Raw genomic sequence first — 20,056 nt, 5'->3', positions numbered from 1 at the left:
GAGCCCTTATTCTATATTTCAGGACTGAAGAGTTTTGTCTAAAGACAGAAAACCTGCCTCACTGTGTCACCCCACAGGAGTGAAATTTTGTCACTGTATGGAGGGTTTGTTGGAGGCAGTAGTGTACCAATGTGACAGCTAGCCAATGTCACATAAATACCTTGGACACTCTCCTCTCAAAGGCAAAAGCAGATCCAGAAGGGTCTGGTGTTGCTGCCTACTGGACAACAGTGGCTTGGAATGATGGAACAGCCAAATGCTTGCACAAGTAGTTTCCTTTAGGAATGCAAGAGCCTCTTTGTATAGCAGGATTCTGATTCCCTCTCGGTACTTCTGGATACCTATGTGCGTAAGCAGTAAGCAATTCTGTGGGTAAATAATGTGATCTTGAGCCAAATGACAGGTGTCCTGAGAGCAAGGACAAGTTATAATTTCCCATCTCCATCGCCTTTACTGGTTTTATACATTTTCTTGCATCTACTATGCATACATACAAACATATATTCCCAGTGATAGAGAATTCAGGGACTTGAGGCAACTGCTCCTAACTATAATGAAGAATGCAGTGTGTGTGACAAATAACACAACATACGTACATGATATACAATTGTATGTGTGTGTTGCTAAGAATGGAGACCAGATCAAGGCATGTGCTCTACTATGGAGTCATACCCCAACCCTCATTTATATTTAACCACATTTTCTCCAAGCTATATCGAGTACAAATGGAGTGCAAATACAAATGCCTAACCACATATCTAAAGTCAGCTGCCTGACAGAGCAGCTTGCATGTAGAAGCAATGCAATGCACTCTGTGTCAGTTGGACGGAGCTGAACTAACACGACCTGTTTTTATATTCTCTAAAATAAAATGGGTAAGGGTGTTTTCTGGTCCTTCATAGTAGACTTGATTATCCAATGTTTGTTAGATTCTTATTTTTGTCTAATCATCATGTGTATTGTGTTTCTTTTCACCACTTGACTTGCAGGAGGGTGGAGCTTCTTGGGTTGGGAAAATTCTAAGGCTATGAATCATGTTGCCAAAGGCAAGCAGAACTTCCAAGTCACGCTATTTATTGAAGGCGGAAGATGCTGGTACTCATAGAAGAGTGAACCGTGCATACTCAGAAGACGTTCCTGTTTGCAGACCACACACCCAGGAGAGGCAGGATGGGCACCGCTGGAAAAGTAAGGGAAACGTTTCGGCTTGTTCGGTCTCTTGAGCTAATAATGGGGGTTGCTTCTGAGAGATCTGAATCCAGGAGAGAAACAAAATACTATTTCTTGAGGAAGGCAAGGCTGTTAAGTAAGCACATGTTGGGGAGATGTGGGTAAATTGCATCAGAATACAATAGCAGCAGGATTCAATTGAAAACCACATGCTGAACGTTCTCCCAGAAAGCAGGGAAGGGAAGTAGAGAACTATGATTTCTATGGACATTATTCATAGTTTAATTTCCAGCTAGCCAGTCATTTGGTCTGGATAGCAAACTGTTTCCATAAGGAGACTTCAACAGGGTCAGTGGTATCTCCCCAATCCCTTTCTAGAGTCTAAAGGGTCCAGGATCTCCTGTGCAGCTCTTGGGGGATAGTGCCCTACTGTTGAGAATGGAAAATGTTAATTCAGGAATGCAAAGTCGACAACAAAGAAACCACACGTTCCGAGTTTCTGAGGACATGTTTTATATCACAGTACAATTGCAAACACTCTTGGAAAATAGGACCGTGTTGTGGATAAAGCATGTTTATTCCTTTAGAAGATGACAGGGCCAGAACAGTGACAGGAACTCAGAAAACAAGGCTGGCTTTTTTCTCCCTCTTGCAGATTGGGTTGATCGGGTTCCTGCTTTAAATGCGTGTGTAACCGCTTGAGATGTTGGGAACTGTTTTTGGCGTTACTTTTAAACAACTTCATTTAGTCTTCCTTAGAATTTTAGGAAGCTAAAGATGATGTTTGAAGTCTGGGAAGCATGAGAGAGGAGGTCTGAACACTAGAACCTGAAATAACGTTCCCCGCAATTGAAGAGAAACGGAATGGAAACATCTTAGTTGGAGTCAGAAATCCAGTAAAGACCGATCGATAATCCGGAGAGTTAGCTTCGCACTGTGGAGTCAGGAGCATTGCCCTTAGAAATGAATGACAGAGTTGGAATGAATCTTAAAACACTTTCAACTCCACACAGCCCTTTCTGTGGCCTCCGTCATGTGACTGCCCAGCCACTGTTAGAACATTTCCAGTAACCGGGAATTCGGGAACTCCAGGCGGCGCTCCTAACTATGATCAGGAATCCAGCACACATGACAAATAGCACAACAGATTTAGAATGCTGACTTGGGGTGGGTGGGTGATGTGGTCCCCAAACTGTCCTTCTGTTTCCATGCATCTCAGGAAGAGAGGTTCCCTTAATATCAGGACTCCTCCTGTTAATTTTCTGATGCTTCATTAAAAAAAATAAAAAATGATTATAATAGCTTGCTAAAGATGCCATTAACAAAGTACCAGGACTGTGAGGCATAAAGAACAAGGATTTATTTGCTCATACATCTGGAAGCTGGGATCCTGAGAACAGAGTGTGGACAAGATTGGTTCCTTTAGGAGCCTTTTCCTTTGCTTAGGAGTACTCTGCTTGTGTTTCTACATGGTCTTCCCTTCCCTTAACCTCACTGTGGAAATAGCCTACAGGACTGCTCTGTCTAACTTCAGTGACCACATTGTAACTCCATTGCAACGTGAAAAGACCCAGTCCGCAATTGCTTACCATCAGATTCTGGGGTACTGAGCATTAGAGCTCCAACATACAAATGTAATGACGACTTTGGGCTAGTACAATGTTTATTCTAGAGAATCAGGATGAACAACATATGGAGGAAATCAAGCCATGTTCTCATATTATCAAACTAGCACTGACAGTTTTTGCCTGGCTTGTTTCCTTATATATTCCTCAACCATATTTTATGTGCTCTACTCATATAACACACAAATATCTTTGACCTAATTTTCCATCTTTTTAAAAAGGCTTATTTGTTTTATTTATGTAAGTTCACACTATCGCTGTCATCAGACACACCAGAAGAAGGCATCAGATTCCATTGCAGATGGTGGTGAGCCACCGTGTGGCTGCTGGGAATTGAACTCAGGACCTCTGGAAGAACAGTCAGTGCTCTTAACCACTGGGCTGTTCAGTATCTTACACTGATGTGTAGGTTTAGGTCAGTTTCCTCTGTTCTTGTTTACATATTTCCCTTATAGTCCTGAGACAACCTCTGAAGCATATTTTTTCCCCCTACACTTTGTTCTCCCCGAGGCTGATTTTTAAACTGGAACTGTGGGATAAAAATGTCAATACATGCTCAAGTGTCTTGATGTACTGAGCAGATCGCCTTCCGAAGAGGCGAACCTGAGTAGGTTCGCCCATTTTACTGCTTAAACAAAATCAGGCATTCTTGTTCAGTAAAAAGTCATTATTAACTTGATAAACAGAGAACTATAGCTTGTTATTTCTGCTCTCTTAAAAATGTTCTTAAGACCAAAAAGAAACATACCACAAGATATGTGGTAAATTTGTACACATACACACACACACACACACACACACACACACACACACACACACACACACATATATATATATATATATATATATATATATATATATATATATATATGTATATGGCTTAAGTTCTCCATGCGCATCTCCTGGGATAGAGGAGCAGTTAGGTGGGCAGACCAGTGACTGGAGACCTTGATACTTCCTTTATACATTTGATTAAGCTCTCTGTGTGCCAGACAGAAAGCGACTTTTACCATTTTACATTACGCATCCTCTCAGAGCACCTCTGTGTTCTGCTGAGACAGCCTGCTGTCCGTCAGCATTCAACACGTGGAGATCATTGCACATGCTGTATTCCCAGCACCCAGGAGCTTGAGACAGGAGGATTGTTAAGTTTGGGGCCAGCCTAAAGCCTGAGTTACACAGCAGGATGAGAGGACAGGATAATGGCCTCTGAGGAGCAATTGTTTCCTCTATGGCATTTTTTTTCTACCATTGTTAAATATAAAAGTTACTCTGTGCTCTCTGTCACTGTCCCTAGCAACTTTCTCACATGTAGTTTCTCACATGAGAAAGGCACTGAGGTGTCTGAAGGGGCTTGTATGAGTTGGCCAAGATGTTGAGGAATAATGTGTTGTGAATCAGGACACAATGAGTATTTTACATTTTGTTTTATTTTTACCTGTATGCTCTCTCTCTCCTTCCCCACCATGCGTGCACATGTGTGTGCGCGTGCATGTGTGTGTGTGCATGTGTATTTGCCATGCATGTGCATTTTTGAGTGACTATAGGTGCCTGTGTTCCACTTTGTGGAAGTCAGAAACCAACTTATAGACTCCCTCTCCCTCTCACACACATTAGAATTTGATAATCTTACTAAAACCAGTTAGCAGAAGTGCCTGGCAGCCAATTGCTGGGTAGATACTGTCTGTACAAGGTAAGCATCTCTGACTTGGGCTAGGTTTAAACAACAGTGAGGAGATGCAAAGACACAGGTGATGCTCCTGCAGCACAGTCACAGTCCTCAGGCTTCACCACGGTAACAGCCCATGTCTTCCTGCGGGTCATCTCATTGCTTCACCATTGCCACGTGGCTGCAGATGTAATTTAAGGCCAGATTAAATTCTTACAGACAGATCTCTGTGTTTCCTGGGTTACAGACTTGTCCTTTGTTAAGGAGATGACAGGTGTACTTATCTATTGCATTTGAAATCATACCAATAGACGAGTTTATTAAAGACTGTGTGAATCCCAGCCCTGACCACATGTGTTGCGTGGTCTTGGGTTTGTCATTCCATGTCTCTGGGCTGATTTCTCAGATCATTTCATCAGACAAAGGTCCACACAAGATGATCTGTAGGGCTTTAAGTTCTGTAATGGAAGGCAAGCATTCTTAGAAAATCAGAATGTTAGGCATGCTTCTCTGAGACTATTATTATGACTCAGGAGGTTTGCATGCATGATTAGCTCCAATAACCATGTTTGGGTTCTTAGGTTATTAAGTGCAAAGCGGCTGTCCTATGGGGAGTGAACCAGCCCTTCTCCATTGAGGAAATCGAGGTGGCCCCACCAAAGGCTAAGGAAGTCCGTGTTAAGGTAAGAAAGGGGCTTGGAACACAGAAACATGGAAACCGGTGTCATTTACACAGAGAAAGCCATTGTTGTGAAGCCAACTTCCTTTTAAATATCTATGGATTTATTGATTTAATGCGTGGGGGTGTTTGTCTGCACATATGTCTGTATACCACCACATTTGTGGTCAGTGCTAGAGGAGGCCACTGGATCCCCTGGAACTGGAGTTGCAGGGATGCAGTTGGGAGCTACCATATAGATGCTGGGAACCAACCCTGGGTCCTGCTAAGCCATCTCTCCAGCCCAGAGGTTGGCTTCTTAAAAATAGGTTTCCCAGCTAACTTACCCACTGATCATGTCTGTTGTTAGGAAATGATCGTGCTGGCTGTGAAATGCACCAATTACAATGCTGATCTAACTTATTAAAGAGAATATTTGTTGAATTTTGACGGATGTAGTGCTTGATAAAAAATGAACAATAGTCATGACCAAGAATTGTCTTAAAATCTTCTGGGATGGCAAGGTATTGAGATATGTATGTGTGCATGTATGTATGTATGTGTGTGTATGTATATATGTATGTATGTAGGTAGCATGTGCCACAGGGAACAGAACTTCGGGCATCATGCATGCCAGGCAAGTACTTTCCCAAGGAAATGTATTTCTAGCTATGCTTTCTTTTTTTTTTTAAGATTTATTCATTTATTATATGTAATGAGTACATTGTAGCTGTATTCAGACACCCCAGAAGAGAGCATCAGATCTCATCACGGATGGTTGTGAACCAACATGTGGTTGCTGGGATTTGAACTCAGGACCTCTGGAAGAGCAGTCCGCACTCTTAACCGCTGAGCCATCTCTCCAGCCCCTAGCTATGCTTTCACATCTTGCTTAGAGACAGGGTCTTAACTAAGTCACAGCGGCTGACCTTGAACTCACTTTGTAGCCTGTGTAGGTCATGAACTTGATGATCCTCTTCCCTCCGTATCCCCAAAGGATATGACTGCAGGCCTGTGCTACCAGGGCCACCTAGAGGATTCTCACTAGGAACTCCAGTGTGCCTCAGAAGTAATAGCTTCCTGTAATGCCCCGCCCCCCCGCCCTTCGGACAACCTTTGGTCTAGACGTCCATGTTTAGGGGCCTTTATGCTAATCTCTTTTGACCTCTTCCCTGTAGAAGGCATAAAGATCCAAGCTGGAAGAGAGGCAGCAATGCCCTAAGTCCTCAAAGCCAGAGTTCGTGGCCCGAGGCTTGCTTTAGGCTCAGGCTGGTTTAGCAGCAATTCCATAATGTGAGAAAATGATGCAGAGTTCAAGAGAACTGTTTGCTGGCCGTGCAATGTCATTGCTGTTTATTTGTTTTCAACACAGATTTTGGCCACAGGAATCTGTCGCACAGATGACCATATAATAAAAGGATCGATGGTGTCTAAGTTTCCAGTGATTGTGGGGCATGAAGCAGTTGGGGTTGTGGAGAGTGTTGGAGAAGGGGTCACTACAGTGAGACCAGGTATGGAGGCCTTAATTAATAATGTTAAAGGGAACAGCACATGATCCACTAGGGGTCAGCAGAGAGACGCAACTTAAAGGAACTGTAGGCACGCCAATCGTACCTAGTAAAGTCAACTCGCCAAATCTCAGTCTTTAACACTGCTTTGTAGTACTTATAACTCTTAGAATATTTTTAAAATATTTATTTTACGTATATGAGTGCACTGTAGCTGTCTCCAGACACACCAGAAGAAAGCATCAGACCCCATTACAGATGGTTGTGAGCCACCATGTGGTTGCTGGGAATTGAACTCAGGACCTCTGGAAGAGCTGTCAGTGCTCTTAATCTCTGAGCCATCTCTCAAGCCCCCCCAGAAACATTTAAAGACATTTTTGTGTATAATATAGGTTCAAATCACACCTGTTTCACCTGTTAATTATTCAACTAGTTAATTAATGTAACTATTTGTGTTCCTCAAAGTAACGTTCCAAGGCTGGCCTGAAACTCACTACATAGCCCAGGCTGACCTGGCAATCTTCCTATATCAATCTTGTACTGGGATTACAGGCATGAGCCACCAAACCTTCTTACTTCATACTTTAATACAAATGAATGACATCTTATGTCACGCTACTTTCCTTCTAGGTGACAAAGTCATCCCCCTCTTTCTACCACAGTGTAGAGAATGCAACGCCTGCCTGAACCCAGAGGGCAATCTCTGCATTAGGAGCGAGTAGGTGGCCGTTTTTTTTCACCCAGTCATTTGGGTACCCCATGGTAGTTTCTGGATTGACATAAGGAATGTGTACATTTGATGTATCAAACAGTCTGACAGGCCGCGGAGTATTGGCTGACGGCACTACCAGATTCACCTGCAAGGGCAAACCGGTCCAGCACTTCATGAACACCAGCACCTTCACCGAGTACACGGTGCTGGACGAATCCTCCGTAGCGAAGGTTGACGGTGCGGCTCCGCCTGAGAAAGCCTGCTTGATCGGCTGTGGATTTTCCACGGGTTATGGAGCTGCTGTTAAAACTGCCAAGGTAAGAATTGGGGCCGGCTAGCATAGCTTCTGCCTTCCCGCCTGACAGCCTTTCAGAAGGGGATTTTCACAGAACCCTAAAGCAATTTGAAAGAGGTGGGATCAAAGTCGAAATTTTATTTCTAAATACATGGAGCTTCTTCAGCTTCTAGATTTACTTCCTGTCGCTGCCGCATCTCCTTCTGGCCAAATCACTAAAGTTTAGCTTCCCCGGATCTCTTTTTCCCACCAAATGCATCTTGGTGATGCTATGTCAGCTTGCTGGAGAGTCTATAAGTGAAGTGTGGCAGACTGGGTGGCTTAAACAACAAATGTCGACTGCCACAGAGTCCTAGAAGTCCATAGGTCAGAAGTCTAAAATTGGAGTGCTGGCACGGTTGGTTCCTTCCAGCTGCTGGGGGAGGGCCTGCTTCAGGCCTCTCTTCTTGCCGTGTACATGGATGTTAATAGCCCAGTCTTTTCACATCATTTTCCTTACTGTATCGTTATATCTGTTGGCATTCCCTCTAGGCTCCGCCCCACATGTGTTACCTGGCAACAACCGGCTATGCCTGACTCACTATAAAAGGGTCTGCTTGTTCCCTACTCTCACTTTTCCTCTTGCTTCTACTACCTCCCCCATTTCCCCCCTCCATTCCCCTCCCCCCTCTCTGCATGTGCTCACGGCTGGACTCTCTATTCCTCTCCTCTCCTCTCCTCTCCTCTCCTCTTCTCTTCTCTTCTCTCTCTCTCTCTCTCTCTCTCTCTCTCTCCCATCCCACCCCCCTTCTCTGTCTCTACTCCCTCAACTCTCTTCCCCGTGCCGTAAATAAACTCTCTTCTATACTATACCATTGTATGGCTGGTCCCTCAGGGGGAAGGGATACCTCAGCATGGGCCCTGCATAGGCACCCCCTTCCCCCACATCACACCGCAACCCCACCAAACACATCCCTGGCTTCTTTTTCTTTTTATAAAACACAACAATATCTAAGTTTCATTTGGTGTTGTGAGAACACCAGTCACATTGAATCAGGGATGTGCTAGTCGGTTTTATGTTGTTATAACAGCAACCCTGAACAAGGGTAAAGAAAGCTGTTTTATTAGGCTCGCAGTTTTGAAGACCACGTGGTTCCATCTGTTCAGCCTTTGGCTAGGGACCCCTCCAAGCTCTCTCGAAGCGTAGGTGCTGAGATAGGAGGCAGCATGCACAGTACAACGTGTGACCTTATCTTACCACAGCCCACTCACCAGGAAACTAACCACGAATGAATCCCCGCTGAGGCCAGTGCCTTCAACACCCTGCTCACCCACCCTTAGGCCACACAGGTTTCATGGCCTCTTTCATGGTCGGTTACTCTGCACACAAAGTCCCCAGCACACAAGCCCATGAAAGACAGCTCTAACTTCATCCAAACCACAGCAAAGCTTTTCTCAGCCACATCATTGTAGCTCAATGACTTCTGCAAAGACATTCTTCAAACAAAACAAGATGTTGAGGTACGAAAGGTTCACGTTTCAACAGGTGGGTTGGAGGATACAGGGAAGATCAGCACAGCTGCCATATCACATGAAAATGCTAGTGAGTTTTTAAATGATCACTTGGATCCAATCTTTGTTATTCTTCTAGCAGGAAAATAACCACGGGCTGAATCCTTCTTTAATCTAGCACAGTGCCGGGTACAAAGCCCAAAGTTGGTTTAAGTATGGTAACTTTTACATTGAATTGCATGTGGCATGGAAGTTGAACTTGGCAGGATTCAAAAAAAGACAATATATTTCAAAATGACTCAGAGTCAGGGTTATTCAGTGCTGTCCTTCAGACCAAGCCTAAAACAAAGCAGAGGGCTTTGTGGGAAAGACAATAGGGAGGCCTCAGTGTTTGCCTAAGCCTCCTATAAGAGCAGAGGGGGTTGGGAGTAGGGCCAGGCAGGGTACAAAGGCTTCTGGTCTGTGGCTAAGCCTTTAGGAAAACCTTCTGTTCATCTGGCAAATACTGCTGGGCTTCAGCCAATACTTCTTTTCTCAGTCATCCTTCCACTTGTGAGTCTTCATGTGTCACCCTCATTCATCTGGCCCACGTCATGGCAGTCCCGTGACGTCTGTGCTCCGGACACTGAGAATGCTTTGCCGGTTTCGCTGTTAACTCTTTGAGGAACCTTTCTCTCCACAGGTCACCCCTGGCTCCACTTGTGTAGTCTTTGGTCTGGGAGGAGTTGGCCTGTCAGTCATCATGGGCTGTAAAGCAGCTGGTGCCTCCAGGATCATTGGAATCGACATCAACAAAGACAAATTCCAGAAAGCCCTGGCCGTAGGTGCCACAGAGTGTATCAGTCCCAAGGACTCCACCAAGCCCATCAGTGAGGTGCTATCCGACATGACAGGCAACACCGTACAGTATACTTTTGAAGTTATTGGCCGTCTTGAGACCATGGTAAGACTCAAGATTCAGGAAGCCACAAAGTACCCAACCTACAAGATGTATTGAGCCTAAAAGGGATTTTTCATAGCTTCATTAACAATCAATTATGGAAATATCTGTAACTCAGGCCAAAAACCACAGGGCTGCTGAGATGGCTCGGTGAGTAGAGGGACTTGTCTCCAAGCCTGATGACCTGAGCTTGCTTCCCAAGACTCACATGCAGAAGGAAAGAACCAACTCCTACCAGTTTGTCTTCTGATCTCCATGTATGCACCATAGCGAGCACTCAGCCGTTGTCATGCCCATATACAAATAAATGCATAAAAATACAATGAAAAACATAACAGCAGTTTTACCTAAAAAGTCACAATCTTTAGATCAGTTTTACCTGATCCTGTAAGTATCATATCACGCCATTCTCATGTGACTAGAGGGCAGGGAGGCAACCTGGGGTCCATAGTTTTCCTTGTACATGTGGCAGTCTTAGCAAAACTTATTCCATTCTTGAATCTGTGATGCAGACTAAAAAACGTTAATGAGGGGATCTGGGGAAAAGGAGATTGGTTAAAATGTGATCTCCTCCTCCAAATCCTTCATGTGAGCTTGCTTATCCTGCCTCTCAATCCCTACAGAACACAAACTTCGCATCCTGAATTATGTCTCTCTTGTAGCACCCCAGTGCTGGACTTTACACAGTACTTGGAATTAGAAAGTCCTGACCTGGAATTAGGAGAACTGGAAAACGGAACAAAACCCATTTTGCTAACAGTTGCATAATAGATGAAATTTCTCTGAAGCATTTGGTAATTGAGATAAGCTTTCAGCTCATGGTCACTGTCATATCCCTTTTGTAGTGTCACCTACACTTTATTCTGTAGCAACCTTGGCAGTCTAGGTTGTACTTTACGAAGCAAAGAGCTGGATCCACTATGAAGTCTACTGTTGTTTTAATTCAAAGTGTTATTAATGACTAACTGAAAGAGTAGGTGACCAAAACCATTGCCTTACCCTTGGAGATGTCACCGAGAGAAGAAACTCCTTTGCCCCATAGTTTAGTATTTGATTTAATTTTCAGACAAAAAATTTCAAACATTCTAACTAATTAGTTCAATTTCATTTAGCTCAAATAACTTAAGGCTCGTCTGAGATGTTGATGTTGTTATAAAAGTATCACAGGGATTCCTCTGTCTTGTTAGTCAGTGAGAATCGACTAAATGTACTAAGAACCACAATTACACTGGCACAGTTAAGGCTACTTCATACCTTAAGAGCCACAGGAGATTAATTACTAAGGACTAAAGTTGCATTGGGAATTTTTAAATCAAGTAGAGACCTAAAGACCAAGTTTGATTTTGTTGATGGAAGCCATGTTAACTACTGGAACCCTGGCCATCCGTTGGTCATTTCCGAGTCCACGATCTCCATAAGCAACAATCACCTTCATTTTAATCTCAGGTTGATGCACTCTCATCTTGCCATATGAACTATGGGACCAGTGTGGTGGTTGGTGCTCCTCCGTCAGCCAAGATGCTCACCTATGACCCAATGCTGCTCTTCACTGGGCGTACGTGGAAGGGCTGCATCTTTGGAGGTAAGAGCAACTGGGCCTCTGGACAGTGGGAAGTAACTTTGGCTTTCCTGCCTATCAAGTAAGAGAGACTTCTGTTCTCGACTCCTCCCCCTGAAAACACTTTCTTCCAAGGATGAGTGGTAATGACCCCAAATGGAGCACTCATAGCAATCACACAAAAGATAGCTATCTGTTCCTTATGTCTGAGAGATGTGGAAGAGTCACAAAATCTTCTCTTAGCTGAAGTAGGAGAATAATGTTGATAACAAATGACCAGAAGCAAGAGAGCAGAGCAGGAGACAGAGAAATCCACGGCAAACACTCCCTAGAGTGCACACAAATACAGGAATCATTACTGACCATTGTGTCAAAATGCAGGTGGGGTAACCTTGACTAGAGCTGAAGCATCAGTGGGCTAAAGTATGAATCTCTGTAGAGTGAGCTCACTAGAAAATCAAAGGGGCTGGAACCAGAAACAATGCATGCTGGACGATGGTGTCTGTGTACAAATGTGGACAATTGTGTACAGCACAGAGATGTGAAACTGGAAGGAGACCAGGAGCCAACGAGGGGTTTGTTAGCCTTTATTTCTTAAGGTGGGAGAGACACAGCTCATTTATTTGCTGGGAATTTCAAGGGGTGGGAAAGGGACGGTCATAATGCACAAGAGAAATGACACAAACACCATGCCCTGGAAGGTGAGGATTACGTAACAAAGCACAGAGAACAAACTTGAATTCCCCCACAGGGTGGAAGAGCAGAGATGATGTACCTAAACTGGTGACTGAGTTCCTGGAAAAGAAGTTTGACCTGGACCAGTTGATAACCCACACCTTGCCTTTTAATAACATCAATGAAGGATTTGAATTGCTGTATTCGGGGAAAAGGTATGTGTGGTGGCTTTTGACTCTCTCCCATGGGCTACTTTGAAACTTTGATATTTATAAATGTATCCATTTCCTTTGGTTTTTTATTTTGGATTATTCAAACTATCCAGGTGAGCACAGTTACTTCTTTCTTCTTCTACTTCTTCTTTTTAAAATTGGATATTTCCTTTATTTACATTTCAAATGTTATCCCCTTTCCTGGTTTCCCTCCCTCCCGGAAACACCCAATTCCATCCTCCCTCCCCCTGCTTCTATGAGGGTGTTCCTTCACCCATCCACTCACTCCCACCTCCCTGCCCTTGATTCCCCTACACTGGGGCATCTATCGGGCCTTTGTGGGGCCAAGGACCACTCCTGCCATTGATGCCTGACAAGGCCATCCTCTGCTACATATGCAGCTGGAGCCATGTGTACTCCTTTGTTGATGGCTTAGTCCCTGGGAATTCTGGGGGTTCTGGTTGGTTGATATTGTTGTCCTTTCTATGGGATTGCAAACTCCTTCAACTCCTTCAGTCCTTTCTCTAACTCATCTTTCTACTCTTAGAATGTCATCCATATATGAGCTCTTTAAAATCCCATGGACTTTAGTGTTCCACAGCAGATGGATCTCATTGGCCATTTTTTAAATTTATAAAGCTGCTAGAATCCTCACACATGGCCATGATGACCTTTGGCACAGTTCCCAAAGCTCTTTGCTAACTGCGCTTGTTTCCTGGGTTTTGTTTCTCAGATGTTATTTTTGCCCTATTCAGATGATAAAACTGAAGTTATAAAAGGCAAATAAATAATATACAGTCTCATGGGAGCTGTGCCAGAGTGAACTGTGTACCACACAAGCCAGACTTCTCACCTAGAGCCCTGCAAGGGCCAGGGAAACTGAGTGTTCCTCAGGTAAACAGTGAGTGCTCCTCAGGGAAACAGTGAGTGCTCCCGGCATACCCCTTCTCCCTTCTGATCACTTGGGCAAGAACCAGGTGGAGTATGAAGAAGTCCAATTTCAGTTACCCTTATGGATGTCTGGGACACGCCTACAAGATCAAAATGGACGACATTCATTGGTTCTATAAATATTGAGCATCTACAGTGCGCAGAGGGTTTGGATCCTGCTAGCAATAGCAACTAACATTTCTTCTTAACATTCTCTTTATGCCTGGTGCAGTCTACAGAATCATAACATTATAAACGTACGCTTAAATTTTCATTTTTAAACAGGTAAACCACAGATGGGTTTCCGCCAGAAGCAAATGTCAAAGCTCATTTATAAACAAAACCCATATTTTAATATGGCTTGCAAAACAATTGCTTGTTGTTTTCCAAATATGCAAAATTACTTTCTGAAATTAGACCCTACTATTTCCCTAGTGCAGTAACTTCCCAAATAACATCTGTAAACCTGAGCCCTCCTATTTCCATGAAGGACCCCCAGAGTGTCCCATTCACATCCAGTTCACAGGACAGTGCATTTCTACACCTAAGCACAGAATGGCTTTCATTCTGCATCATCCTGACTCCTGCCCACTGTGTGCAAAGCAATGCTGAGTCCTGCAGGCAGCCTGCACCCCCTTCTCCTCTCCCTGCCCAAGGTCCTTTTCTTGGCCAAGTCTGATCGTGGCTGCTCTGGATGTGCTGACATGGTAACTTAGTGGGCCTCCTGTTGTGTTTTCCAATCCTAGTCAGTTCTTCAGTAGCAGACACATTCAGGCTGTCCCCAAAACCAGTATCTAGGAAGGGTTTTATTACTGAACTGAAGTCCACTTTAATTTATCTAGTCTACTAAATAATAAATTTACTTAATTTATCTAATTTAAGTTATCTAATATTCAGTAATGAAGAATGTATCACCCACTCTCCCCCAGCCCCTGAACAATCTGGGGATGCAGGGGAAGTAGGTCTTGCCCACTTTTACCATCTCTTGTGCATTGAGAACCCCACAACCTCTGGATTATCTTTCCTGTTCTCCCCACCACAGCCTTAGGCCTGTGTTTGCTGGACAGAATCTTTCCTGTTAATGACGACAATTAAGCAGATGCTTCCAGAGTCAATTCAGTGTCGGTCGGCTCTGGTTCCCTGCCAGAATGCACAGAAGGGGTGGACACCAAACCCAGATGTCTTTCCCATAACAGGCTTAACCACAGAGTTTCTATAATAGGAAGGAAAGTTTTTCTTGATTGAATATATAATGCATACACACACACACACACATTCAACACATGACTAAAAGCTATCATTTTTCCATTTCAGCATTCGGACTGTCCTGACATTTTGAGTTCCAGAGACCTCGGTGTTCTGTGCTGGGCTACCGTGACCTGAAGCCTTGCTCCTGACAGTGTTCTCTGAGATCACAAGTCTGTCTCAGAAGCACACACAGAAGCAGAGCTGGGGAAAGACAGAGAAGCTTTCTAGAGTCTGGCAAACCTTTATCTGCTTAGTTTACGGAGTGCCTAGGCTTAGCAGAGAACTCAGCAGTAACAGTAAATGTTCTAATTTGTGTTTTCGAAGGCTATAATTCTATATTTTATAAGCATGTACTTAGGGTTCTATTTGTTGGAAGAGGGATTGTTTTCAGAATTTTACAGTTGTTATGGCTTAAAACAGATGCAGCATGTAGTGATGTATAAAATGAATTTTTCAAGAAATGACCATCAAAACCACCAGAGCTCTCATTCTGTTTTTTAACACAAACACTTTTAAAGCATGTTATAAATTAACTTGAATTAGATTGTGAAATTGGACACACAACTTGATTAGATTAAGAAAGAAATTGGGAAATTTAAGGGAAGGGCACATTTTTCAATGATTAACTTGGAGAATTATCATTATGTAACTTTGTGACATGGGAAAAGTACAGCCATGTCTGGAGATGTTAGTCAGTGTTTATCAATATAAGACAAGACATTTTTTAGAATAGCAATTAAGTATAACCGCATTGTGATATTTACCATACTAAGTTTAATAAAGTCGAATTACAAGTCCTTAAGTACATAGTAATAACTACATTTAACATGGGGATTAGTTTTTATTTACTGTAATTGCACCAGCATGTATCTGCATCTGTCAGTGGACATGTACATAAATTTACTATGCATTAAAATTTCATTATGGTATGTTTCAGACTGGCTTAGAGCTCTCTATGTAACCCAGTATAACCTCAAACCAGGCTTACCAGCATCTACACCTGGCTGAAAGTTCTTAATAAAATAAAAAAGTATACAAAAGAATTTGTAGTGACAGGCATACTGAAAGGCACAGTTTTATTTAATTGTTGAGATTTAGTGCTGGTAGAGTATTGAAGTATCTGGAAACAAAGTGATTTTTAAGAGAAAGAAGTTGAATAGGAATAGGGGGCATTTGGGATTCCCTTATAAGGACATAGAATAGGTTGAAAAGTCTAGGCAACTACAAGCCAAATACATAATAAACATTTTCCAGTAAAATTCCAGATGGGAATTTTCTTGAACTCATTTTGGGAAGCCTGTGTTTCTCTGATAGCAAAATCAGACCAGGGCACATACACACAAACTACAACGGCAAACTAAAATACTTAATAGCACAGGAGGAAAAAAAATCTCAGCAAGGCACTGGAGAGATTGGCTGAGCAATTAAGAGAATAAGCCCTTGCAGAGGACCCAAGTTCAGTTCCCAGCACTAACACCGAGTGACTCATAGCTGATTGTAACCCCAGCTCCAGGGGATCCAGCATAACTTTTCAGCCTCCGGGACATCAGTACTCATGTGCACATAGCTCTCCACACGAATTTTTAAAAATAATTTTTTTAAAAGAAATTCTCAATAAAATACTACACAAATAAAATATTGAGTCCTACAAGATAAAAATGGCCGGTGGTTCTATATTCCAGTTTTAAATTGGGTTATCTGTTCTTGATGTTCAGAGTTTCAGCCCTTTGTATATTCTAGTTGCTAACCCTCTGCCAGATGCTTAGCTGGTAAACATTTTACCCATCATGCAGCCTGCCTCTTTGCTCAGATGGTGGTCTCTTTCATGGTACATAAGCGTTTCTGCTTCATGGAGTCCCATTTCTTGCTATTCTTAATGCCTGTGCTATTGGAATTCCATGCAGAAAGTCCTTTCCTGTGCACTGAGTTAAAGCCTAGTCCCTACTTTCTCTTCTAGCATATTCAGGTTATCTGGTCTCACATTGGTGTTCTTGATCCATTTGGTGTTGCGTTTTGTGCAGGGTGATAGATATGAATCTATGTTCATTCTCCTACATGAAGCTATCCACTTCGACCAGTACTGTCTCTTCTACAGTTAGTATTTGTAGGTTCTTTGTCAAAAAAAAATCAGGTATTTGTATGTGTGTGGAGTTGTGTCTGGATCTTCAATTTTATTACAATGATCAATGTATCTTTTTATGCCAATACCTTGCTACTTTTAATTACTATATTTCTGTAATACAACTTGAAATCTGGAATGGCGATGCCTCCAGAAGTTCTTTTATGTTCAGGTTTGATTTGACCATCCTAGTGAGTGTGTGTGTGTGTGTGTGTGTAAATGTGTGCTTCCGTGTGTATGTCTGTGTGTGCGTGTGTGTGTATGCATGTGTGTGCTTCAGTGTGTGTGTGAATATGTGCTTCAGTGTGTGTGCATGTGTGTGAATGTGTGCTTCAGTGTGTATACATGTATGTGCTTCAGTGTGTGTGTGTGTGTGCATGCATGTGTATGTGTGAATGTGTGCTTCAGTGTGTATGTATGTATGCATGTGTGTACTTCAGTGTGTGTGTGAATGTGTGTTTGCTTCAGTGTGTGTGTATGTGTGTTTCCACAAAAAGTTTGTTTTGTTTTTCAATTTCTGTGAGGACTTGCACTGGAATTTTGATGAGGATTGCACTGAATCTTTGCTTTTGGTAAGATGGCTATTTTCACACTGTTGATCCTATTGACCCACAGATATGGGAGATATTTCCATATCTTCTAATGTCTTCTAGTTTTGATAATACAGGCCTCGTTCACTTGCTTAGAGTCATCCCAATATAGTTTTGAGGTGATTGTGAAAGGCGGTGTTGTTTCTCTGAAGAAAAGGAATTCTTTCTCAATGCATTTGTCATTTGTACATAGGAAGGCTATTGATCTGCTGTGTTAATTTTGTATTCTGTTATTTTGCTGGACATTTTCAAAAGATGAAACATAAATGGCCGAGAAAAACTTAAACATGTTCAACACCTTTAGCCATCAGGGAAATTAAAATTAAAATCGCTTTGAGATTTCATCTTACCCCATTCACAATGGCCAAGACTAATAAAACAAATGATACCAGATTATGGTTAGATGCAGAGAATGCGGAAAATGTATCCATTGCTGGTGGGAGTGCAAACTGGTACACCCCCTGTAGAAATCAGTGCAGAGGTTCCTCAAAAAACTGAAAATATACCTACCAAACATTCAGCTATACTATATATATAATAATATATACTGTATATATTCCCCACCAGCTCTGCATTTTACCACAGAGATGCTTGCTCATTCGTATTCACTGCTGCTTTATACATAATAGCCAGAAATTGGACACTCCATAGATGTCTATCAACTGAACAACAGATAATAAAAACAATATATTTACACAATGAAAAATGTAATTTAGAGGTAAATGGATACACCTAGAAACTTTGGTCCCGAGGGAGGAGGTCACCCAGACGCAGGACCACAAGCATTGCGTGTTTTCTTGTAACTAAGGATGCTAACTTAAGCTTTGGATATGTGTGTTTCATTTAGAACAACTACAGAGGTTGGGTGGCTAGTAAGGAACCTGGGGAGGGGGGGGAGGAGGTAGAAGAGGAATCATCCAAAGAAGAGGAAATACAATATAGTGTCATAAAGAGATAAAGGAGAAACTATAATTAGAGAATTAACCAGGGAGGGACTGAGGAAGGAAGAACAAATGGCGGAGTTATGTAGGGAAAGCTAACACCAAGGCTTTTGGAAAAGTCATATGGAAGCCTACTTCTGTGGGAGCTTCCTATAATAAATAAATACATGGAAGGGATTTAAGCCGAGTCACCATGTAATGGGAGAGACAGTGCCCAAACTGGGTATCTTATATTACCAAGTAAAACCTCCAGAACCAGGAATGGGTAACATCTTGTTGAGTGCTTGGCCAAAGGGATCCTATAGACTTGCCCAAACATTAGAGGCAATTGCCAAGGCAAGTGGTTGCTCTCGATAGCCTGGTGCTAAGGCCCTACTGCTGAAAACAGCACTCCCTTACATCAGCAAACATGGAGGAAGTAAACTGGTGCACAGCTAGAAGCTTTACCCCTTCTGAGTAATGTCCACAGTGCTGGAAGACAGCATGCATGCTCCAGGAGGAGAAAGATATTCATTAGCATTTCCATGGAACCTATGCTGGTACCTCCATGACACACTGGTGCAAAGGCGGCACAAATGTTAGGGGAGCAGCCAACCGTGTTTTGTTGGATTTAAAGCCCTTTTTATAAGATAGAAGCCACATGTAACCCTACTGAACAAGCCAAGAACCTATACTAGATAGGTCACAGGCCTTAATAGAACACCTGTAACTATTATTCTTCTTAGTGAACACAGCAATAAAACAACTCCTAATGACATGCCCATAGACCAGTGTTACTCAGCCCTCATCAGACTAGCTTTCTCCTTCAGTAGATGGGAATCAGCACAGAGACACACTAGATAACATACAGAGAATGAGAAACTTTGGAGTACCCGGCCCTAAATAAGAAGCCTTTATCAAGGCCCTTCCCTCAAGGATCAGGGCTCTGTGCAGAAGAGGAAGTAGAGAGACTGTAAGAGTCAGAGGTGGTGGATGACCCCACGGAAAGAGCATCTTCCAGATACAGTGGAGCTGATGTACATATGAACTCACAAAGACCATGATAGCATGGACAAGAGCTACACAAGTTCAAACCAGACAAAACTCCAGCATATATAAGAGTAAATGGACATAAAGCCCTAACCCCAACCATGACGTAATTTCAAAGTTGATACCTTCTGGGGGAAGGAACATCCGTTTTCTCTAATGTAGTGGAACCAGGTATGTAGTGGCATCTTCAGAGCAGGCCTCATGCTCAGGAGCCACTGGCCACCACAAAAGGCTCTCCCTGTTTCTTTATGTGCTCTGTGTGTGTGTGTGTGTGTGTGTGTGTGTGTAGTTTCTATTTCTTTTTTTCATTAATATTTTTTGAGAGAGAGAAACCACGAAGCTGAGTAGGGAGGGAGGGTGTGCGTGTAAGATGGGGAAAGGGAGAGAATATGAACAACTAAATTATAGGAAAAATTAAAAACAACACTTTTTTTTTTTAAATAAAAAGATAAACAGACTAAGTGTGTGAACATTCCTCCAGAGATGAGTGAAAGGCTCTCTGAGGAGCCATGGACAATACATGGCTTGCTAGGGGAAGTAGAGCCAGCCTTCCTTCGATGCATTTCTCCATCAGTTTGTTTCTTAATCTCTCAGAATTGGGTTGCCTTCACAAAGAAGAGCGAGACTCCTGTTACATGATCAGCCCTATGTTTCAACAGTCCTTCCATCTTTCTCACATTGCCAGA

The 20,056-nt window shown here is 42.8% G+C and overlaps 1 protein-coding gene across 1 annotated transcript; it reads left to right on the top strand.

Moving 5' to 3' along the window:
- The first annotated feature begins 998 nt into the window (after positions 1-998).
- Positions 999-15,627, top strand: Adh7 (alcohol dehydrogenase 7 (class IV), mu or sigma polypeptide). The gene is made up of 9 exons (XM_021158413.3): positions 999-1,188; positions 5,046-5,147; positions 6,495-6,633; positions 7,261-7,348; positions 7,443-7,659; positions 9,811-10,071; positions 11,515-11,650; positions 12,378-12,516; positions 14,758-15,627. The coding sequence occupies exons 1-9, from the start codon at positions 1,171-1,173 to the stop codon at positions 14,780-14,782; spliced, it is 1,125 nt and encodes a 374-aa protein (XP_021014072.1). The 5' UTR covers positions 999-1,170; the 3' UTR covers positions 14,783-15,627.
- Positions 15,628-20,056: the final 4,429 nt, after the last annotated feature.

This window comes from Mus caroli, unplaced genomic scaffold, assembly GCF_978045245.1.
Source record: "Mus caroli unplaced genomic scaffold, Mus_caroli_1 scaffold_3, whole genome shotgun sequence".
Taxonomy (NCBI): domain Eukaryota; kingdom Metazoa; phylum Chordata; class Mammalia; order Rodentia; family Muridae; genus Mus; species Mus caroli.
The sequence above is the reverse complement of the archived record's forward strand: the minus strand, read 5'-3'. Positions and strand labels throughout refer to the sequence as shown.